This window comes from Brassica napus, chromosome C2 (genome assembly GCF_020379485.1).
Source record: "Brassica napus cultivar Da-Ae chromosome C2, Da-Ae, whole genome shotgun sequence".
Taxonomy (NCBI): Eukaryota; Viridiplantae; Streptophyta; class Magnoliopsida; order Brassicales; family Brassicaceae; genus Brassica; species Brassica napus.
In genome coordinates, this window is record NC_063445.1 from 17,571,745 (window position 1) to 17,593,717 (window position 21,973).

Consider the following 21,973-nt stretch of genomic DNA (forward strand, 5'->3'; position numbering starts at 1 on the left):
GAAGAATGGATTGATTTGGTGAAGAATTGAGTGAGATATGGGTGATTTGGTGAGGGAGGTTTTGATGTTTTGTGAAAGTGAGATGAGGGAAACGGAAGAGAGAGACGCGGGGTAGGGTAATTTAGGGGTGAAACGGGTCGGGTTTAGGGTTAGAAACCATACCTGAGCGGGTTAGACCCGAGTGACGCGGGTAGAAGGAAACACCGAAACCCGCATTGCGCTCCCCGTGTGACAATGTCATCGATCGTGTTCATCGTGCGAGCGGGTAGAGCAACCCGCGTGACTCCACCCCGCGTCAAGCCATCGATCGTGTTCGTCGTGCGAGCGGGTAGAGCAACCCGCGTGACTCCACCCCGCGTCAAGACATCGACGAAGCGACGCGGGTAAGGCAACCCGCGTGGACTAACCCGCGTCAGAACGTCATCTCCGACCAAATTCGTACGAGCGGGAGAAGGAACCCGCGCCACCTATCCCGCGTTTCAATTTTTTTTTTTTTTTTTTTTTTTTTTTTTAAAGAAAGTATATACAAGAATAGACATGGGACTTTCTCCCAAGTGAGCTTGTTCAAAGTCTCTAGCTTGATTTTGCTTCCCTTTGGCTAGGCAGTGATGAGGTCGGAGAGTGAAACCGAGATTCTTTTCTCCTCCATTGTGGTTTCCATGTAGAGCTTAACTCTTTGTCCATTGACTGTAAAGTCTCCACCATTCCTATCCCATAACACAATTGCCCCATATGGCCTAACTTCCTTTATCTTGAAAGGACCGGACCATCTTGACTTGAGCTTCCCGGGAAACAACTTCAGTCTAGAGTTGTAGAGAAGCACTTGATCTCCAGCACTGAATTCTCTCTTCAAGATCTTCTTGTCATGAAAAGCTTTGGTTTTCTCCTTGTAAATCTTTGAATTCTCAAAAGCCTCAAGTCTAATTTCATCAAGCTCATTTAGTTGGAGAAGTCTCTTCTCCTTGGCACTCTTGATGTCAAAGTTCAGTAACTTTACAGCCCATAATGCCTTGTATTCAAGCTCAACTGGTAGGTGACAAGCCTTTCCATACACAAGGTTAAAAGGTGTGGTTCCTAAAAGGGTCTTGTAAGCTGTCCTATAAGCCCAAAGTGCATCATCTAGCTTGATAGACCAGTCTTTCCTTGTAGTCCCCACAGTTTTCTCTAAAATAGACTTGATTTCTCTGTTGGAGATCTCAACTTGACCACTTGTCTGAGGATGGTAGGGAGTTGCAACCTTATGCTTCACACCATTCTTCTTGAGAAGACTTTCAAACAGTTTGTTGATGAAGTGGGAGCCTCCATCACTGATGACAACTCTTGGAACTCCAAACCTTGGAAAGATGGTGCTTTTGAACATCTTGATCACCACTCTAGAATCATTGGTGGGACTTGCTACAGCTTCTACCCACTTGGAGAGATAGTCAACAGCTACAAGGATGTATTTGTTACCAAAAGATGATGGGAATGGTCCCATGAAATCAATACCCCACACATCAAACACCTCCACTTCAAGAATTGGGTTTTGAGGCATCTCATTCCTTTTGGTGATGTTCCCTCTTCTTTGGCATGAATCACACCTAGAGACAAAGTCTTGAGTGTCCTTGAACATATGAGGCCACCAAAACCCAGCTTGTAACACCTTTGAGACAGTCTTGAAAGTAGCGAAATGACCTCCATAGGATGATCCATGACAGTGTGTGAGAGTCCCTTCGACTTCTTCTTCAGCTACTGCTCTTTTATAGAGTTGATCTCTACAAAGGATGTAGAGGTAAGGCTCATCCCAATAGTATCTCTTCACATCTTTGTAGAACTTCTTCTTGGCATATCCGTCAAGACTCATTGGCTCTCTTCCACAAGCTAAATAGTTCACCAAATCATGATACCAAGGACCTTTCTCTTCAGTTGCCTTCACCTTTTCAAGCTTCCTTCCAGTTTCACAAACTGCTACGACTACTCCAATTGCCATGATCTGTTCTTCTGGAAGCCCTTCATCAATAGGGATCCCACTATCAATCTTCAGTCTAGACAAGTGATCCGCTACACCATTCTCAACTCCTGGCTTGTCTCTGATCTCAAGGTCAAACTCTTGTAGCAGCAAGATCCACCTCAACAGTCTTGGCTTAGCATCCTTCTTGGCCATGAGATGTCTCAATGCAGCATGATCAGTGTAGACTATGACTTTTGACCCAACCAAGTAGCTTCTGAACTTCTCAAAGGCGTAGACAATGGCTAGCAGCTCCTTCTCAGTTGTAGCATACTTCATTTGGGCTTCATCAAGAGTTTTACTCGCATAGTAGATCACATGAGTCTTCTTGTCCTTCTTTTGACCAAGAACAGCTCCCACAGCATAGTCACCAGCGTCACACATGATCTCAAAGGGTAGATCCCAATCTGGTGGCTACACAATGGGGGCACTAACCAGCTTGTCTTTCAACTTCTTGAATGCTTCTAGACATTCCCAATCAAAGTTGAATGCAACTTCCTTGCATAAAAGCTTAGTCATTGGTCTTGCTGTCATTGAGAAGTGTTGGATGAATCTTGCATGACCAAGGAAGCTTCTAATGTCTTTAACCATCTTTGGTGGAGCTAATCCAACCATCACTTCGATCTTGGTCTTGTCTACCTCAATTCCCCTTTCTGAAATCTTGTGTCCAAGCACAATCCCTTCTTTAACCATGAAGTGACACTTCTCCCAGTTCAGCACAAGGTTGGTCTCTTCACATCTCTTGAGGACCCTGCTAAGATTGGACAAACAAGCAGAAAACGAAGATCCATAGACAGAGAAGTCATCCATAAATACCTCCACAACATCCTCTATAAGATCAGAGAAAATAGACATCATGCATCTTTGGAAAGTGGTTGGAGCATTACATAGCCCAAATGACATCTTTCGATAAGCAAAGGTACCATAGGGGCATGTGAAAGTCGTTTTCTCTTGATCATTTGGATGTATGGGGATTTGGAAGAACCCTGAATCAAGAAAACAATAATAGGGATGATTTGCAAGTCTCTCTAGTATTTGATCAATGAATGGTAATGGAAAATGATCTTTTCTAGATGCTGAGTTAAGTTTTCGATAATCTATGCACATCCTATGTCATGTTATTGTTCTTGTTGGTATTAGTTCATCCTTATCATTTTTGACCACAATAATTCCTCCCTTTTTTTGGGATAACATGCACAGGACACACTCATTTGCTATCCGAAATAGGATAAATTACTCCTGCATCTAGGAGTTTTAGAATCTCTTTCTTAACAACATCTTTCAAGTTGGGATTCAACCTTCTTTGATGCTCTATAGAAGTCATAGACTCATCCTCTAGATGTATCCTATGCATGCATAAAGAAGGTGATATCCCTTTAATATCATTTAGTGAGTAGCCTATTGCCTTTCTATACTTTTTAAGTTCATTCAAAAGTTTAGACAATTCATCTTCACTAAGCTCACTACTCACTATGACAGGGTAAGTTTCATTAGGGCCAAGGAAAGCATACCTTACACCATGGGGAAGAGGTTTAAGCTCCACTTTTGGTGCCTTTAGTTCACTCCAATCATCCTCTTGGAGGTTCTCTTGTTGAGTAGCTGAGGAAATATGGTGAATCTCACATGAAAGCTCCTCATTCTGTTCTTCACCACTAATCCCCTTGTGAGAGTCCAGCATCTTCACATATGCATCACTTTCCTTGTTCTCAATCACTTGGACTTCTCTCTCAATTGTTAAAGCATGTTGTAGAGAGTTTCCAAGTGCTAACTCTTCTAGAAGCTCATCAGCTAGAGCATCCATTTCATCAATGTAGATATCTTGGTTCTGGATGGTTGGCTTCTTCATCACTTCATTGATGTCAAAGTGGAGGATGTTCCCTTGTCCAAGATGAAGATCAATCTTTCCTTGTCTAACATTCACGATAGCTCATGCTGTGGCTAAGAATGGTCTTCCAAGGATCAAAGGGTCTTGGGCTTCCTCCCACATCTCCAACACAACAAAATCAGTAGGGATCTCAAAGTTACCAACCATCAGGGGAAGGTCTTCTAAAATACCAACAGGAATCTTCACTGATCTATCAGCCAACACCAAAGAGAGTTTACACTTCTTGTATTGAGTAAATCCAAGCTTCTTTGCAATAGACAAAGGCATCAAGCTGACACTAGCCCCAAGATCACACAGATACCGCTCAAACACCATGGGTCCTAGAGCACAAGGTAAGGTGAAACATCCTGGATCCACTAGCTTCCTTGGAACATCTAACCTCTGGATAATGGCACTGCACTCGTGGGTAAGGATCATCATGCCCTCCATCTCTCTCTTCTTTGCAGCCACAACATCTTTCAAGAATTTGCTGTATTGAGGAACCAACATAAAAGCATCAATGATGGGCATTGTGACCTGAACTTCACTCATTTGCTTCTCAAAGAGTGCCTTGTACTTCTCCAATAGTTGTCTTTTGAATCTCCCAGGGAAAGGTAGCTTTGGCTCATAGGGAGGAGGAACAAAAAAAGATTCCTTTGTTGGAGTAGCAGTTTCACCATATTTCACTGTCCTCTTCTCTTCTCCAACCTTTCCTTAACCCTTAGCTTCAACAATCTTTTTTAGAATTTCTTTATCAACCTTCTAATCTACAATCACCACTTCATCATCAATGTTGATAGCCACCTCCCCACCTTGCTTTTCACCATCCTTGGTGAGAATTCTTGGAGGTAACTGTTTACCACTCCGTAGGGTGATTGTTTTCATTGTTTCCTTAGGATTTTGCTCTGGCTTTCCAGGTAATGCCCCTTGTTGGCGACTTGGTTGAGAATTCATTGAAGCAAACTGGTTCTCCAAATGTCGGATCTTGTTGTTGAGCTCATTGTAGCTTCCATCAATCTTAGAGTCAATGTTCTTGAACTCATAAACCATTGTCTTCTCATTCTTTGCCTGAAAATCCAAAAGTTTCTTGAACATTGCATCCACACTTGTATCTGAAGTTGGAGCTTGGGAAGAACTTCCTTGAGCCTGAGTAGATTGATTGTTGTTATTGTTGAAACCAGGAGGGGTGTTTTGTCTAGGTTGATAGCTCCCTTACTGAGTGTTTTTCTTCTGCTGGTATCCTCCTTGCTGGTTGTTAGAGTAAGACCTTTGCTGGTAGTTGTTGTACTGAAAGTTAGGCTCTTTCCTGTACCAAGAACTATTGTTGTTGATGAAGCACAGTTCTTCTTGGCCTTCCAAACCATCAACCTCTTTGATCTTGGGAGGAACCTCTTGAATAGGACCACCCACAAAGTTCATCTGCTCTTTCTTAGCTTGGTTGGAAAGAAGCAAGTCCATCTTCTCTTGCAAGGATTTGATCTCTTTCTTTGTTTGCTGATCATCACTTCTGTTGACTCTATCATGCTCCTCACTGTAGACCGAGTCACTCTTAGCCATGTTCCCTACCAGTTCCTCTGCCTCTTCCTCGGTTCTCCCCAAAAAGAAACCATTGCTGGCAGTGTCAAGCCTGTTTCTGCACTGTGGTAGAGCTCCTCTGTAGAAGGTGCTAAGCAAACTCTCCTTGCTGAAACCATGATGAGGGCATTGAGACCAATAGCCCTTGAACCTCTCCCATGCTTCACTGAAGCTCTCTAGACCTTTCTGTTGAAACCCAGAGATTTCGTTCCTGATCTTAGCTGTCCTTGAAGTAGAGAAAAACTTGTCTAGGAAAGCTCTCTTACACTCTTCCCAAGTGGTGACAATGTCACTTGGAAGAGTCTTCTCACATTGGTGTGCCTTGTCTCCCAAAGAGAAAGGGAACAACTTCAACTTGAAAGCATCTTCAGAAACACCATTTATCTTGGATAAGCCACAATACTTATCAAACTTGTACAAGTGATCAAAAGGGTCTTCAGCAGCAAGACCATGATACTTGTTGTTCTCTATGGTGTTGAGCAGTCCTGACTTGATCTCGAAGTTGTTGTTCTCCACTGGTGGTGCTCTGATTCCCAACCTATGACCATTAATGTGAGGTTGATCATAGGCTCCAATGGCGCGAGCTTGGCGTGGTGGATGTTGTGGCTGGCGCTGTGGTCGAAGGTGATCAACTCTTGGATCAATGCCTCCTTGGGCATCACCATCTTGAGGCAGATTCTCCATATCAAATTCCAACCTTTGCAAGTGAGCTTGTTGCTCTACTTCTCTTCTCTGTCTTGCAATCTCCCTCTCAAGTGTTCTAATGTCTTCAACCCTTGGAACTAAGTTTGTTGGACCTCTGCTCCTTGTGTTCATACACCTGAAATGCAAAGGGAGAAAAAGAAAGAAAAGCAATAACACAATTAAACAAAAATTGACTTAATCTCAAGCAAATGACTAAATCCCAATGTCACAATCAACTTAGAATTTGGCAACGGCGCCAATTTGATGCATGACTTTTCAAGGGTCCAAGATCAAATCAATGTAGAATAAAGGATGTCAAACCAGTTCTAAGTGATTCTAAATCAAAGGGAATGCAAGACCATGCTTAATCTAAGTGCTATTAATTGATGAGATGATTTTTGAACCAGAATGCTACTAAAATACAATAAAGGACAAAAGCTTTCTTTCTTATGAGATAAGAGAATTCATGGGCTAAAGGAATTGACCTTGGGTGATCAAGTTTCAATCTAAAGATGTTAACTTTCAACCAATCTCTCTACCTTAGACCTAGACACCATCCTAAACAAATTCTATCTCTAGATGAATGCTCATTTTCTAAGATAACTCAAGCATCAAATCTCTTTGGTTGAATGTTATCTGAGTAATCATTAATCTCAAGTCTATTAGCCATCTTAACACCTTTAACAACAAATCTCTTTGGTAAATAATGTTAAAAGCTTAGGAGAGTTGGTTCAGACATTTCATTCAGACATTTCATCAAACACCTTTCAGGTGTGAAATGCCTAGAGCTCAACTTTAGAGATGCCAACTCTAAAATTGCATAAAAAGTACTCTATTAGCAATGAACAAGATGGATATATACTAAAACACCTTAGATCTAGCTTAATCACCCTTAGTCTCCCCCACCCATGAATCCAAAAATGACTACTCACTACTCTTCATGATGAGCCCAAGAATCAATGATGATTTGGTGCTAATCATGATTAATGATCAGATTAATCAAGCAAAATCACAAGAAGAAATGATCAAGGTAAGATCTTTCACCTAAAAGTTCTTTGTTATTAGATAGAAAAAAACAAGATAAGATCCTCTCTTGGGATTACAAAAGTATTTATATGTCTTCGGTAAACCTAATGGTTTCCATTAAAAAGTCTAAAAAGCCCTTAAAAACATTAAAATTCGACTAAGGATAAATATCGACTCGGGTTGAAGCGACTGGCCATACCCCGCGGCACACCACCCGCGTCGGATGGTCGTCGAGCTTCTTTCTTCATACGAGCGGGTAGGCGTCTCCGCGTGGCTTCATCCCGCGTCAGAACGTCAGCTTCTCCTCTTCCTACGCGGGTATGTGACCCCGCGTCACCGAACCCGCGTGAGATCGTCGATGCTTCGTTTCTCCCGGTGCATGCGGGTAGCGGTGTCCGCGTGATCCAAGCCGCGTTGGAGCTCTTCGTTGGTTCCTCTCGATGCCTCGATGCGGGTAAGAGAACCCGCATTGGCTCAACCCGAGTTGTGCTCGCTTGAACTCGAACTAACATCATTTTCCATCTCTTCTTGAGCCATAATGCTTCTAAACACTTCCAATTACTCCATATGACACTCCACTACCTGATTAGGACATATGAATGCAATATGGATTCTAAAGATGCTAAATTCCTAATCTATATGATCATTATGTGCAAAATGAGGACTTAAAACAATGCAAATATGCAAAATATCAATATGTTGCAGTGTTTGTAACTTCTCAAGTTACACGGTATGCTTTTATTCAAGAAGGTTATGGGATCGTAGTTCGATTTCTTATGCTCTTTTGTAATGAGGTGTATCGTCATTCTATCATCTGTTTAATCAACGTTTCAGTTTTTTTTGGCTCTTAGTAGCTTTGATGTATCCTCCCTTGGTGGAGTTAAACTCTGTTAAGTTTTTTTTAATGAAAGTGTGGTTTGATCAAAAAAAAAAAAACCTAAACATCATGTATTTAGGAACATAGAGAGTATAATAATATAAACACGAAAATACAGACCCACCTAGTTTTCTAATCTCTGTATTTCTCCATCCATAGTTCTAAGAACATTTATAATTTATTACTATTTTGCCTCTATAATAGCAAAAAAATATTTCAGTCCATCTATTTTTCGGTAAAATAGATATTGCTTTGGTATTTATCGAAAAAATCATATCGTATTATAAAATCATATTTTCTAATTTAAAATAATCATTGAACTTTTCTAATTAAAATAAATATTTTTATACAAATAAAATTTTTTAATGTAAAATAGAAATACATTTTTACATAATTATCCTTTAAGTTTAAAGGTTTTTTTGCAAATATGACTCAAAACTTGAAGTCAAACACAAAACGAATCCATGTTTTTTTGGAACTTTGACTTGCCTCTTTCACTCCCAAAGTTCGGATTATTCACGAAAATGCCATCACTTTTTTTTTTACTTTTCGAAAATGCATATTTTACTCTATCACCCTCATCTTCCTCGAGTATTCACAATATTGCCATTGCCATCTGTTGCAGGCTGGGATTCAGACTACACGGATGGCTTGACTGAGGTTCAAGAGCTCGGACTGGACATGACGAACGAATGGCCTCGGGAGCGGCTAGACGGACGCGATGGAGAGGGAGATGGCCGATCTGGTTCCTGAAACGAAAGAGAGTTATTTTTATGAGTTTTTATGAATCAAAATGATAGCAGAAGAAAAAACTAAATGATGAATGAAGAACAGAAGCAAATATGACTTTTTATGGGTTTTTTTTAATATTAAATGGAAAATCTAGAACTATATGATGCAACTAAAACAAAACTAGAGAAGGATAGAAATATGGAGGATGGATCCTTGTTGCTGGATGTGTATCTCTCTCAACAAGAACAGTGGAGGGCGGTGGATAGCTATGGGATTTGGCTTACTAGATGTGTATCTCTCTCAAGGCAAATTGATGGATGGAATGGAGGTGAAGAATCGCCAGAAGCTTGGTGGTTGAAGCTTGATAAGACTCGGCTGCTCTCTCTTGTTTCTCACAGAAAAAGACTTAGGGTTTTCGGTTTGCAAAGGCAAAATTATTTATCAAAGACTTGAGGCAAAAATCGCCAACTACAAGGAGTTATATAGGGTTTATCCCTTATGAGACTCAAAGATAAAAAGGCCTTAAACATGCTGGCCGAAAATTAAGGCTGAAACAATAGCCCAAAGTCTTAACCAAATAAATTAAAATAAATTAAAATAAACCAGACATCTGGTTGTCGGTTTGAGAAAGTCCGGATCAGAATTCATAGTATGCTCGCATGTTGCCTCGTTAAAACCCAGTGGGACAAAACCCGATAAGGAAAAAGAGTACAACAGCATACTACTCCTTCTGATGGCGGCTATATCTCTGAACCGGGAGCAAGTTGGTTGGATGGATTGAGGATGAAGGTGGAAATGGTCAAGCCGGCTTCATTCTGGTCAATGGAAGAGAACTGACTTGAATGAATGGAGTCTGGAACCTCTAATGGTTCGCTGGTGTCTTCAAGCTTTAAGTCGGCCAACTCCTGGATCAATAGTTGCTTGAATCCGGTTTGTTCCTGTGCAAGCAACTCATGGACAACTTTGGCAAATCCAGCTCTTAAAACCCTTGAACCGGACCTTGTGGTAGGACCTTTGCGGATGATGGGAACCTCAGTTGTGGGGACTGCAACACCATCAATACACCAACCACCATAAACAACCAATTTGAAACTCTTAATGCACCTAAAAATTGATTTACACTATTTCTTTCTCAATTCTTATGAATTAAAAATAACATCTCTTTCACTTTCTCCCCATATTCATCCAAAGAATCCAAGATTTTGATTCTAAAATTTTTATGGTTCATAGAGCCATTGAAGCTTACGATTCTTGGTGGGTCACTTTTGTTTGAGATTCTTGGTGCTTGGAGAAGACTTATGTGTGCAAACAAGTTATTTCACTGGTTGAAACTATGAAATCAGTTTTTTTTTTTCAGATATGTTCGTCAAGACTACTTACATTAGTTTTGCAATTGACTTTTAAATGTGTTTTTATAGACAACTTACATGGAAATCGTCCATCTTTGTTTGTTAAAAAAAAAAATTTGAGACGATTTCCATGTAAGTCGTCTAGGGTAAACGGGTTAGTTTTGCATTTGACCGGATTGTGTCAGAAATTTGACTTTTCCTGGACGACTTACGTTTAAGTCGTCCAGTAAAAAATTAAAAAATCAATATTTTGTTATACCTAGACGACTTACATGGAAGTCATCTTAGGTTAGTTTTGCAATTAAAAAATAAAACAAAAAAAATTATTTTTTTCTAGACGACTTACACGAAAGTTGTCCGTCCGACGACTTACATTGAAGTTGTCCATGATTTTATTACGAGATTCTGGTCAAACCTTGATTATCTTGGACGACTTCTATGTAAGTCATCGAACGGACGGATTCCGTGTAAATCGTCTAAAAAAATAATTTTTTTGTATTATTTTTCAATTGCAAAACTAACCTGAGACGACTTACATGGAAGTCGTCTAGATATAACAAAATATTGATTTTTTAATTTTCTACACGTAAGTCGTCCAGGAAAAAACAAATTTCTGACACAATCCGGTCAAATGCAAAACTAACTCGTTTTTCCTATACGACTTACATGTAAGTCGTCTCGAGTATTTTTTAACAAACATAGATGGACGAATTCCATGTAAGTCATCTAGGTTAAAAATCAATTGCAAAACTAACGTAAATGGACGATTTTCTAGAAGTCTGCCAGACGACCTCCGTGGAAGTCGTCTGCGTCAATGTTTAATAAACTTTCATTTTCTCTAAAACTATAAAGAATTTTTAACATTTTCTTGTTAATTCATGTCTATTAATCAATATTTTAGTTACTAAATGAAATTTATAACTTAATCTGTGATATTTATGAGGTTACCAACATTTATGTTTATTAAAGTTTCTAGTTGATCCGAGAAAACTTCTGTGGAAGTCTTTTACGCTAGTTTTTGAATAACTTGTATTTTTAAGAGTATTAAGTAACTTTAAGATATGTAAAACTCATTTTTAAAATATATTTTCTGCCTTAGTTTTGCTAAATTTGATTAAGTTTTTCAACACAAACTTGTAAAAATTGTGATATGTTTTGACTAGTTACTATTGTTTGTTTCCATCTCTTAAATATGCACCAATGATGATTATTGCTATGAGTGGGTAAAATACTTGTTTCTTAAAATGTTGTATCAATGACTTAAGTATCATTATTGTTATATACATCAATGATGTGTTTTGCTATGAGTGAGTAGAATGGTTAAAATGATTCTTAATATGTTGTATCAATGACTTAAGTATCATTATTTTTATATTTACCAATTTTTTTATTAATATCTCTTCAAATTTACAAACAAATCACAACTAAAGGAGGAGTACACATGCAAATCACAAAACAGACCACAAACAAAACTATTATAGATCATTCATGTACAAAGACAAATTTGGATTTCACTTGATATGGAAGAAGACTTCGTCAGAATTCTAGCACATTATATTTTTGAAGATTTTGGAAAACTTATGGGAAATCTTCTCGGAAGTCTTCTAATATATAATGCGCTAGAAGACTTCCAGAAGACTTCCAGAAGACTTCTTCTAACGCATTATATTTTAGAAGACTTCCCATAAATCTTTCAAAGTCTATTCCAGATCTTAAAAACCTGCATATCAAAAAATGTTCAAATGGTTTAAAAACATAGAAAATGAATGGAAGATTTCAAAATTTGATTTTAAATACAAAACTATACCCAAACTTGAATCAAATGCAAAACTAATCTAAAAGCTTTGTGAAATTACAGTCAGCCAGCTCCTTGGGACCAAACAAAAAAACAGAACTCATTATAGTCATTTTTTTATGAATATAGTCTCAAACTTGAATCAAATGCAAAACATGGCTTTCACTATTCGAAACTTTTGGTTTTCTAAATCCACTGCCGTTCCTGATCAGAGAAGATATTTCAGTAATGTATGGCTAACTGATAGTGTCTTTTGGACTACATTATACTTTAGAAGAATTTTAAGTTAGACTCTATTCAGGGTCTGCCCTGAGAGTTTGGAGGCCCAAGACCATTTAGTAAAGACTTCAAAAATTTGGGGGCTTAAAAAAAATTATTTTTATAAATTGGAAACCTATTTACATGTAAAAATTTTCAAAACTTTTGGGAGCTCAAAGCGAATGTTTTAGTGGACTTGGCCCAGGGCCGGCACTAACTCTGTTATATGGTGGGATATGATAAATCCACATTAATATTCCGGAAACATATTTTACCTGAAATCAGCATCTACTCATATCACAACTCATTTATGGTACTAAAATTTAGTGGACCATAGCGACAATAAATATTGGGGAAGAAAAGAAAGAAAGAAATAAATATCTGGGTGTAATAAATAAACTGACGGGCTCAGGAGTGTCTATCTCACTCTGCTACGTGTTCTCTCTATTCTTCCCTTGTCTCTCTCTCACTTGTTGGGTGGGAAAGTAGAAGAAACAAAGCAAAAAATGGTTAGGAAAATATGTGAAATGTGGAGAGAAATGAAGGCTATAACGGCAATGGTGGTGGTTCAAATAGCAACAGCAGTGCTGAATATTTTGTTCAAGCTTGCGGTAGTAGATGGTATGGAGCCAAGAGTTCTCGTGGCTTATCGTCTCTTCTTCGCTACACTTTTCATGCTTCCCCTTTCTTTTATCTTTCAAAGGTTGTTTTTCTCATTCTGCTTTGATATCAATTACTTTGACCAATTATTCTCATTGTTTAACTCCATGTGATCGGCTAGGGAGAAGAGGCCAGAGTTTACATGGAATCTTCTCTTACTAGCACTTCTCTCGGGGCTACTGGGGTACGTCAGTTTTCACACACACACAAAAGTTTTCGAAGCTCTACATGTGCTCAAAACTGCAACAATTTCAGTTTTTGTTTTTGTTTCCTCAAGTCCCAACCATTTTTTCTTCAAAATAAATTATCAAACATATAGGGTCTGACTGTTATATAACTCATATAATCATATGCTCAATTCTATGTATATGCAATCAACTATTTAAAAGAAAAAAAAACTAGCCATTAGCTAGGTAGGATAATAGGGAAGACTACTTATTCAAGCAAACGTTTACATTTAGTAAAAACCATATATTATCAATATTACCAACCGGTGGTTTTACATTTGAATTCAACATGCACGTACGTACCAGGACGTAAAAACTCTAGACGATTACGTTTCGACGTAATCAGTATGATCAACCAATTAAATCAATATCACCAACCAGTGGTTTTGCACTAAAAACCAACATATACCAAGAATTAACATAGAAGGGCAATTAAGTTTATGGTGACATAAGTACTTGTTCCTAAAATAGTTATATAGATTAGTATGTACAAACAACTATATTAGATCTAATCAAGAGCGTGTGGTCCAATTGTTTCTTCGAGTGGATTGAAAACTCATCATATGAATTAAGTCTAGGGATCGAGTTCTCTCATCAATTCAATTCGATGTGGTTCCTTCTTGGGCACTGTAGATGTCTTAAATGACAAGAATACTTAACTTTTTACATGTCTTAGAGATTGTTCCAAGTTTTTTTTTGATATATATATTAGACTTATCATAATTTTATGATGATTGAACAGTGCGGTGTTACCGAGTATCTTCACTATTACGGGTCTGGCTCTAACGTCAGCAACATTCGCTTCTGCTGCTGCCGTTCTCACTCCCTTGATCACTTTCGTATTGGCTGCATTTCTTAGGCAAGTCTACATAATTAATAACAATTTTAATCCATTTTTGCATGTTAATATTCTCAAAACAAAAACAAAAAAGTCTGTTGATATATGGATCGTTATTCAATTTTTGGTGGGTCCTATAGGATGGAGAGTGTAAGGTTTGGAACAAGAGAAGGGAAGGCTAAAGTTTTTGGGACACTCTTTGGTGTTGGTGGAGCTCTTATCTTTATATTCTACAGAGGAAAAGATATTCATATGTGGTCAACGCACATTGACCTAATGAACAAATCACATGACTTCTCACGTGATGCTACCTCCCACCATATTTCTATCCTCGGGGCTCTTTTTGTTTTTGGTGGCAACATGTCCTATGCATTTTGGCTATTATTGCAGGCAAGATTTCTCATTTCTCTTCTCCATATCGCTATGCATGTGGTGTAATATTAAGGTATAAATATATTACGGAATATAGTTTGGAATATATTATCATGCATAATACTTTTTGATAGTACTAGACAATTTTGAGGTGACGTGGCTTATTATCATCTAAATTTAGATATGCACATTATAAATGATATCAAATGTCTGAATTTATGATAACGTTTTTTGGTTTACAGGTAAAAGTAAGCAAACAATTTGGAGGGGCTTACTGGAACGCAACGCTAATGAACCTGACGGGGAGCGTTGTGGCTGTTATTATTGCTCTTTGCTGGAATTGCGATTTGAAGGAATGGAAATTAGGATGGAATATCAGGCTCTTTACGATTGCGTATGCGGTAAATATAAATATAGAATATATATGTCTTGTTCAGTTAAACTAATTGAAGGTCATATGCAAACTATTTCTTTTATTTAACATAGCATCATAAAATTTTCTAAAGAAGACGGCCATGTTAGTAGACGTAACACATTCATACGAGTCAATGAGAGAAGATTTTAAGTTGGCCTTAAAGCATATCTTTCATGTGGTCTGGTGCAGTCAATTATGATGTCCGGAATGGTGATAGCAGTCAACGCATGGTGCGTCGAATCTAGAGGACCCTTATTTGTATCGGTATTTAGCCCTGTAGCACTTGTCGTCGTAGCTCTTGTTGGATCATTTATTCTAAACGAAACACTTCACGTGGGGAGGTACAAAAACTCATGTATATTTTTATTGCTTTGTGGAGATGGATTTTTTATGTATGTATATAATGGTTTATCTTTACATGTTGACGTTACAGCATAATTGGTACAGTGATTATCGTGGGAGGCTTATACCTTGTGCTATGGGGTAAAAACAAAGAAATGAAGAGTATCACTCCGACCTCGGATTATATTGAAACAAATAAGACTACTAGCAAAGACATCTCCCTCAAGAATCTCCCAACATTAAGTACAAATGTCCCTTGAATACGAATACAAACCAACAATTGCTTTTTTATATCTGTTCTATGCTTCTAGCTATTATGGAGTATTAATTTCTCTATGTATGTTATATGTGATGAAGATTTCTTTAATGTTGTAAGTTATGATATGAGAGTACATCAAAACTATCTCGGATTATAGTTTTGAGACTAATATAAAATTGTAAAATATTTATTGTTTTTAATTATTTTGAGCTCTGAGGCATGTGTATAATTTAGAAGACAAGAGACCTCATTTGTATATAAACCATATTTGAGCAATGTTTCTAATACTGGACCACTAACTGAACCGAAAAAGTTTTAGGATCATGGGCTGATGATATTGTTTGATCGGGTTTAATCGAGTTCAACCATATTCAGTTGAGTTCAGTCATAAATAAAATAGAACTAAATCTAAATTTTTTTTAATTATGTTTGATAAATTTTAAGTAAGTATTAAAATTTTCAATATAAATAATTATAAAATAAAAGTTAAGTACAAACCAAATGAAAAAGTATATATAAAATCAAAATTTTGACTTACTAAATTAATCACAGTGAGTTATACAAACAACCCCGATTTTTATCCACCCAATCCTTATATATTTTTGGTTCACAGTTTAACCATATGTCCAGCTGTCTATTCTGTCCAGGTTTAAAACACTAGGTTTGCAAAATTGACCTACAACTTAAAGTCAAACACAAAACTAACCTCCTTTTTTTTTGAAAATTGGTTTTGCCCTATTCACCCCACAAGTTCATATAATTTACGAAAATGCCATCAATTTTTTTTTTCTTTTTTTTTCCGAAAATGACATCTTTACTCTCTCACCCTCATCATCTTCAAGTAATTACAAGATTGCCATTGTCATTAATACCACAACCACCATGAACAACCAATTTGAAGCTCTTAATGCTCCCAAAATCGATTTACCCTTCTTCTTTTTCCATTCTTGTGAACTAAACACAACATATCTCTCACTTTCTCTCCACAATGAGCTAAAAAACCCAAGATTTTGATTCTAAAATTTTTATGGTTCATAGAGTCATAGAAGCTAACGATTCTGGGTGGGTGACTTTCGTTTTTGATTCTGTGTGCTTGGAGAAGCCTTATGTATGCTAAGGAACTTATCTCACCAATTTAAGGTATGACATCGAGTTTTTTTCCAGATCTGTTCGTCAGACGACTTACTTGGGAAGTCGTCTGGCTGTAGACGACTTAACTGGAAGTCGTCTGGCTGTAGACGACTTACCTGGAAGTCGTCTGGTCAACGCAAAGGTTATTTTTGCAATTGACTTTGAAATCTGTAACCTGAGATGACTGAAAGTTAAGTCGTTTACTATTGTTTGGTTTCAAAAAAATTTCCAAAGAACCTAGACGACTTACATTTCAGTCGTCATAGGTTAGTTTTGCTTTTGACTGGATAATTACAGAAGTTTGACTTCCCCAGACGACTTACATTTCAGTCGTCTGTCGAAAATTAAAATAATAATATTTTTTTCAAAGTAAACGACTTACAATTAAGTAGTCATAGGTTAGTTTTGCAATTGAAAAAAAAAACTTCAAGATTTAATTATACACAGACGACTTATAATTCAGTCATCCACCAGACGACTTACTTGTAAGTCGTCGAGGATTTTTTTCCGAGATTCTGGTCAAACCTCGTAAATCCTGGACGACTTACATTTCAGTCGTCTCGTGGACGACTGAATTATAAGTCGTCTGTATATAATTAAATCTTGAAGTTTTTTTTTCAATTGCAAAACTAACCTATGACGACTTAACTGTAAGTCGTCTACTTTAAAAAAAATATTATTATTTTAATTTTCACTAGACGACTGAAATGTAAGTCGTCCAGAAAAGTCAAACTTCTGAAATAATCCAGTCAAATGCAAAACTAACCTATGACGACTGAAATGTAAGTCGTCTAGCTTTTTTGGAGTTTTTTTTTAACCAAACAATAGTAGACGACTTATTTTTCAGTCGTCCGAAATAACAGATTTCAAAGTCAATTGCAAAAATAACCTCTGCGTTGACCAGACGACGTATAGTTTAGTCGTCTGGACAAATTAGATTGAAGTCGTCCGCGTCTTCTCCGCTAGTTTTTAAGTCTTCTACGTTAGTTTTTGAATAACTTGTATTTTTAAGAATGATAAGTAACTTCAAGATATGTAAAACTCATATTTACAAAATATGTTCTCTCCCTTAGTTTTACTAAATTTGACTAAGTTTTTCAACGCAAACTTATAAAAAAATATGATATGCTTTGACTAGTTACTATTGTTTGTTTCTATCTCTTAAGTATTATTGTTATAGACAATAATGATGACTATTGTTATGAGTTGGAAGAAGGGTTAAATGCTTCTTAAAATGTTGTATCAATATGAAGCTACCAACATTCTTGTTTATTAAGATGAGAAAAGGCCATTGGAGTTTATTATTGCATATGAGAGATCCAAAGATAAGAAAAAGGCTACTGAAGTCTATTATTTCATTGATTTGTAAATGTGTAAACACATTGTTAGCACATTTAATACATCTTGGAAAACATTATTACTGATTTTACAAAAAATTCACAACTAAAAGAGTAGACATGCAATTCACAAAACAGACCACAAACAAAACTATTATAGATCATTCCTCTACAAAGACAAGCTTGGATTCCACTTGAGTAGACAAGACCAGACGACTTTTAAGAAGTCCAGACGACTTCTAAGAAGTCCAGACGACTTCCAGGAAGTTCAGACGACTTTGTCAGAAGACTTTTAGGAAGTTCAGACGACTTCCAGACGACTTTACAGGAAGTCCAGACGACTTTTAGGAAGTCCAGACGACTTTCAGACGACTTCCGGACGACTTACAGACGACTTCCAGACGACTTCCAGACGACTTCCAGACGACTTTCAGACGACTTCCAGACGACTTCCAGACGACTAACAAGTAAGTCGTCCCAGAAGTCTTCCAGATCTGAAAAACCTGCATATTAAATCCAGATCTGAAAAACCTGCATATTCAAAAACGTTCAAATGGCTTAAAAACAGAAAAATGAGTGGAAGATTAGATAAATCTACCTTTACAGAACACACAAAAATACATATCTAAAAATAATAGATCTACCTTTAAATTAGTGAAAGATGAGTACCATCTAATTAAAAACCTGCAAAAAAGATAGATTAGTAAGAAATACAAGAGACAAAACTGAAAAATTCACATAAAGTTTGGTGTTTTCAAGTCAAAGAGATAAGAGTGGATTTGGAGAGTTTTAGTTTGGGAAAAAAGTAAGAACTTTATACAACAAGAAGTTACCAAATGAAGAAAAATCAGACATAAGAACTTACCAAAACGCTCAAAAAAATCCAGACGACTTCCTGGAAGTCCAGACGACTTCCTGGAAGTCTAGACGACTTTGTCAGAAGACTTCCAAGAAGTCCAGACGACTTCCAGACGACTAACAAGTAAGTCGTCTCAAAAGTCTTCCAGATCTGAAAAACCTACATATCAAATCCAGATCTGAAAAACCTGCATATCCAAAAACGTTCAAATGACTTAAAAATAGAGAAAATGAGTGGAAAATTAGATAAATCTACATTTATAGAACACACAAAAATACATATCTAAAATTAATAGATCTACCTTTAAATTAGTGGAAGATGAGTACCATTTGATTAAAAACCTGCAAAAGAGATAGATTAGTAAGAAATACATGAGACAAAACTGAAAAATTCATATAAACTTTGGTGTTTTCAATTCAAAGAGATTAGAGAGAGGTTGGAGAGTTTTAGAATGATGAACATTACATTTTTGTTGCAGCCATTTGAGAGGAGGAGAGAGAATGTGTAAATTTTTCTTTATATAGGGAGACAAAAAATCCAATTAGGTTAAATATTTTTGACTCAGACGACTTCCTAGACGACTTACATTTCAGTCGTCTGTTGAAGAAATTAAAACAGACGACTTACATGTAAGTCGTCTAGAAGAGTTTAATATTTTTAGTGGGAAATTAAATATTTTTAGCGGGAAACTAAAATAGAAGACTTTCCAGACGACTTACAAGTAAGTCGTCTGGTTTAAATTATTTAAGCGGGAAAATATTTTTTTTAAAAAAATTTAGGCGGGAATATTTGAACGACTTACATGTAAGTCGTCTGTTTTAATTTCTTCACCAGACGACTGAAATGTAAGTCGTCCGAGTAAAATGATCCGGTTAGGTTAAAACGTACATTGGTAAAATTAAAGGTTCGGTACGATGTGGACGACTGAAATATACGTCGTCCGGGTAAATTATTCAACAGACGACTGAAATATAAGTCGTCCACACCCTAAACATAACCCCTAAACTTATTTATCTAATTAAGCACTTCATAAAACCAAATCAAACTTGAAAAGTGTTTACTATACACAGAAATAAACACATATAGGTGAAAACTAATTTTGAAAAAAACATTTTAGTTTTCCAAAATCTAACCCTAACAATACATACAATACTACAACATATGTTTGCCAAACTCCTAAACCAAAGTATTTCATGATTCACTACTTCCACTCATCTATCTTCAAAACAAATCAATTTTATCATATCTTAATTTATATCACTTAAAACTGTTTATATTACTTGATTTTTATTTTTCACGCATCAAAATATTTTTTTACAAGATTTATAAATTATTTTTAAAATAAACTGGTACCAGACGACTTACACTTCAGTCGTCCAGACGACTTCCAACATCTCAGACGACTCAGACGATTTACTGGGGCTATATTCGTAAAAATGGCTTCTGTTTTTTTGTTTGGTCACAAGGGTTTGAGCTGTAATTTCACTAGGCTTTTAGGTTAGTTTTGCATTTGATTCAAGTTTGGGTATAGGTTTGGGATTAAAATCAAGTTGTGGGTTAGTTTTAGCAAAAACCCCATGAATAAAACCATTAAAAATGCATAGTTGTGTTCAGTTTTAATTTAAGAGCATCTCCGAGCCAAATATTCCAAAAGCTCATATGAATTTTCAAAAAATATTAAAACTAAGAATATTAATATTGTGATGAAACTCAGATACCAATTTATTATAATTTTAATATTTTAATGATCATATTCATTTTTAGTTTAATATATTTTAAATTCATAGGAGATACTTTCAATTTGCAATGAGTATGTTGTAATATTTGGACTAAGTTGAACTTGACCGATAATGAGCCGTTCCAATAACTCCCTCTTTGCTCAACCTTAACCCTTTATATAATTGATTCTCCAAGCATCTTTTTTTAATGTTTGATTCCTACAAGACAAATCACCAAAGATTCTTGAGTTAACATAAGCAGATGCCACACGATACCATTCTTCCTCTCGACAGAAAAAGAATAACTCACTCGTCGAGGCTTCTTCTTACCTCGTTTTGAAAACTTGTGCACGTATGTAAGTATAAATGAATATGTTTAAACTCTAATCCTGAAAAGACTAAATTTCACGTTAAAACATGACATCTGAGTATCGTCCAAGAATTATTGTGAATGGAACAAGAAGAACAAGAACGTTCCATTACTTCTATTGCCGTCATTGCAGCCGCACCATTAGGCTCCGAAACTATGGTCTATATGGTCCTATATGTCCTCTCTGTTCTAGAGAGATCAATCTCCACGATGAGCTTGACATTATGAGGCTAAACCGGCCTTATTGGGATACCGATACCGATTGGATCACTCTCCATCTTGTCAACTCAACAAGAAGCAACCGGCACAATCATGAACTAGTTAATACCGATGATGAGTTCGCTGACGTCTTGCCTAACGAACGTGTCGGTCCACCACCGGCCTCTCCATCCGCCATTGAGGCTGTAAATACGGTGACGATCTCGGAAGAAAATTTGGCAAAAGAGAAGGTTTGTGCGATATGCAAGGAGGAGTTTGAAGTTGGAGAGGAAGGAAAAGAGTTGAAATGTTTGCATTTGTACCATCCAAGCTGCATTGTGTCTTGGTTGAATATTCATAATACTTGTCCCATTTGTCGCTTTGCGGTTAACTTAGGCGTTTCCCATAGTCACGTTGATGGAGAAGGGTCTAACAACCTCGGCAATGGTCGATCAAATCGCATTCGAACTAGGGTTTGTTCTTTGTGGCCTCTCCGAATGATGTTTGATTGGGTACATAATCTCCTCGGTAAGATACCTCCTCCTGATTTAATTTTCATGGCTATCGTATTATGCTTTAATGTTTTTAATTATAAAGTTTAACACGTAATTAAAGAAATATTGCAGATGTAAGAATAACAAACACTTGAAAAACATCAAAGATATTGCGAACAAGAATATTGTATGAAAATAGTAATTATATATAGACTAAAATTAGGTTAATTATGAGAGACTGGAGTAAATATATACGTCAAGAAGAAAATAAAATTAAGAGGCAACGAGGATTAAAGGCGAAAAGAGGCGTTTATAGATTTTTCGTGAAACAAAACTCTGACTATATTTTATGTAAATATCATCAAATTATTATCATCGATTCCTTTGGAAGTTGTACGTAACTCGTGTAAATAAAATTAAGAATTGTGGTGAAAATATTTTAGTTGGTAGATCATACGATAAAATAGATTAAGCATGTGTATATTTATCCGAAAGAGAAGAACCGAACCAAACAGAAAACGAGGTTTTGTTTGGATTTAGATCATTTCAATTACTTTTGTGGAGCATGTATCTATAGAACCAAAAACACGAAATTAAACCGGAATC

At 36.7% G+C, this 21,973-nt stretch overlaps 2 protein-coding genes and 1 non-coding gene across 4 annotated transcripts; all 3 read left to right on the forward strand.

Annotated features, from left to right (window-relative positions):
- Nucleotides 1-5,538: 5,538 nt before the first annotated feature.
- LOC125582870 lies at nucleotides 5,539-5,645 on the forward strand. The gene has a single exon (XR_007320311.1). It is a non-coding gene; the product is annotated as a small nucleolar RNA R71 (small nucleolar RNA).
- A 6,829-nt stretch (nucleotides 5,646-12,474) lies between these two features.
- Nucleotides 12,475-15,473, forward strand: LOC106365057 (WAT1-related protein At1g68170-like). The gene is made up of 7 exons (XM_013804510.3): nucleotides 12,475-12,850; nucleotides 12,929-12,991; nucleotides 13,777-13,893; nucleotides 14,013-14,262; nucleotides 14,487-14,645; nucleotides 14,849-15,000; nucleotides 15,093-15,473. Exons 1-7 carry the CDS (start codon nucleotides 12,654-12,656, stop codon nucleotides 15,259-15,261), a joined length of 1,107 nt encoding a protein of 368 aa, XP_013659964.1. The 5' UTR covers nucleotides 12,475-12,653; the 3' UTR covers nucleotides 15,262-15,473.
- A 4,834-nt stretch (nucleotides 15,474-20,307) lies between these two features.
- LOC106365058 (E3 ubiquitin-protein ligase ATL59) lies at nucleotides 20,308-21,802 on the forward strand. 2 transcript variants are annotated; one of them, XM_048747818.1, is made up of 2 exons: nucleotides 20,308-21,401; nucleotides 21,489-21,802. In XM_048747818.1, exons 1-2 carry the CDS (start codon nucleotides 20,723-20,725, stop codon nucleotides 21,503-21,505), a joined length of 696 nt encoding a protein of 231 aa, XP_048603775.1. In that variant the 5' UTR covers nucleotides 20,308-20,722; the 3' UTR covers nucleotides 21,506-21,802. The 2 variants fall into 2 exon arrangements, with proteins under 2 accessions (XP_048603775.1, XP_013659966.1); XM_013804512.3 differs by having other exon boundaries at nucleotides 20,311-21,401; nucleotides 21,500-21,802.
- Nucleotides 21,803-21,973: the final 171 nt, after the last annotated feature.

What these genes read in the sequence shown, in the direction of transcription:
- LOC106365058 (XM_013804512.3), top strand. Translation starts at nt 20,723, where the DNA reads ATGACATCTGAGTATCGTCCAAGAATTATTGTGAATGGAACAAGAAGA. An exon ending in TTGGGTACATAATCTCCTCG is followed by an intron (nt 21,402 to 21,499) that starts GTAAGATACCTC and finishes GAAATATTGCAG; the next exon opens with ATGTAAGAATAACAAACACT.
- LOC106365057 (XM_013804510.3), top strand. Translation starts at nt 12,654, where the DNA reads ATGGTTAGGAAAATATGTGAAATGTGGAGAGAAATGAAGGCTATAACG. An exon ending in TCTTTACGATTGCGTATGCG is followed by an intron (nt 14,646 to 14,848) that starts GTAAATATAAAT and finishes GGTCTGGTGCAG; the next exon opens with TCAATTATGATGTCCGGAAT. An exon ending in GAAACACTTCACGTGGGGAG is followed by an intron (nt 15,001 to 15,092) that starts GTACAAAAACTC and finishes TTGACGTTACAG; the next exon opens with CATAATTGGTACAGTGATTA.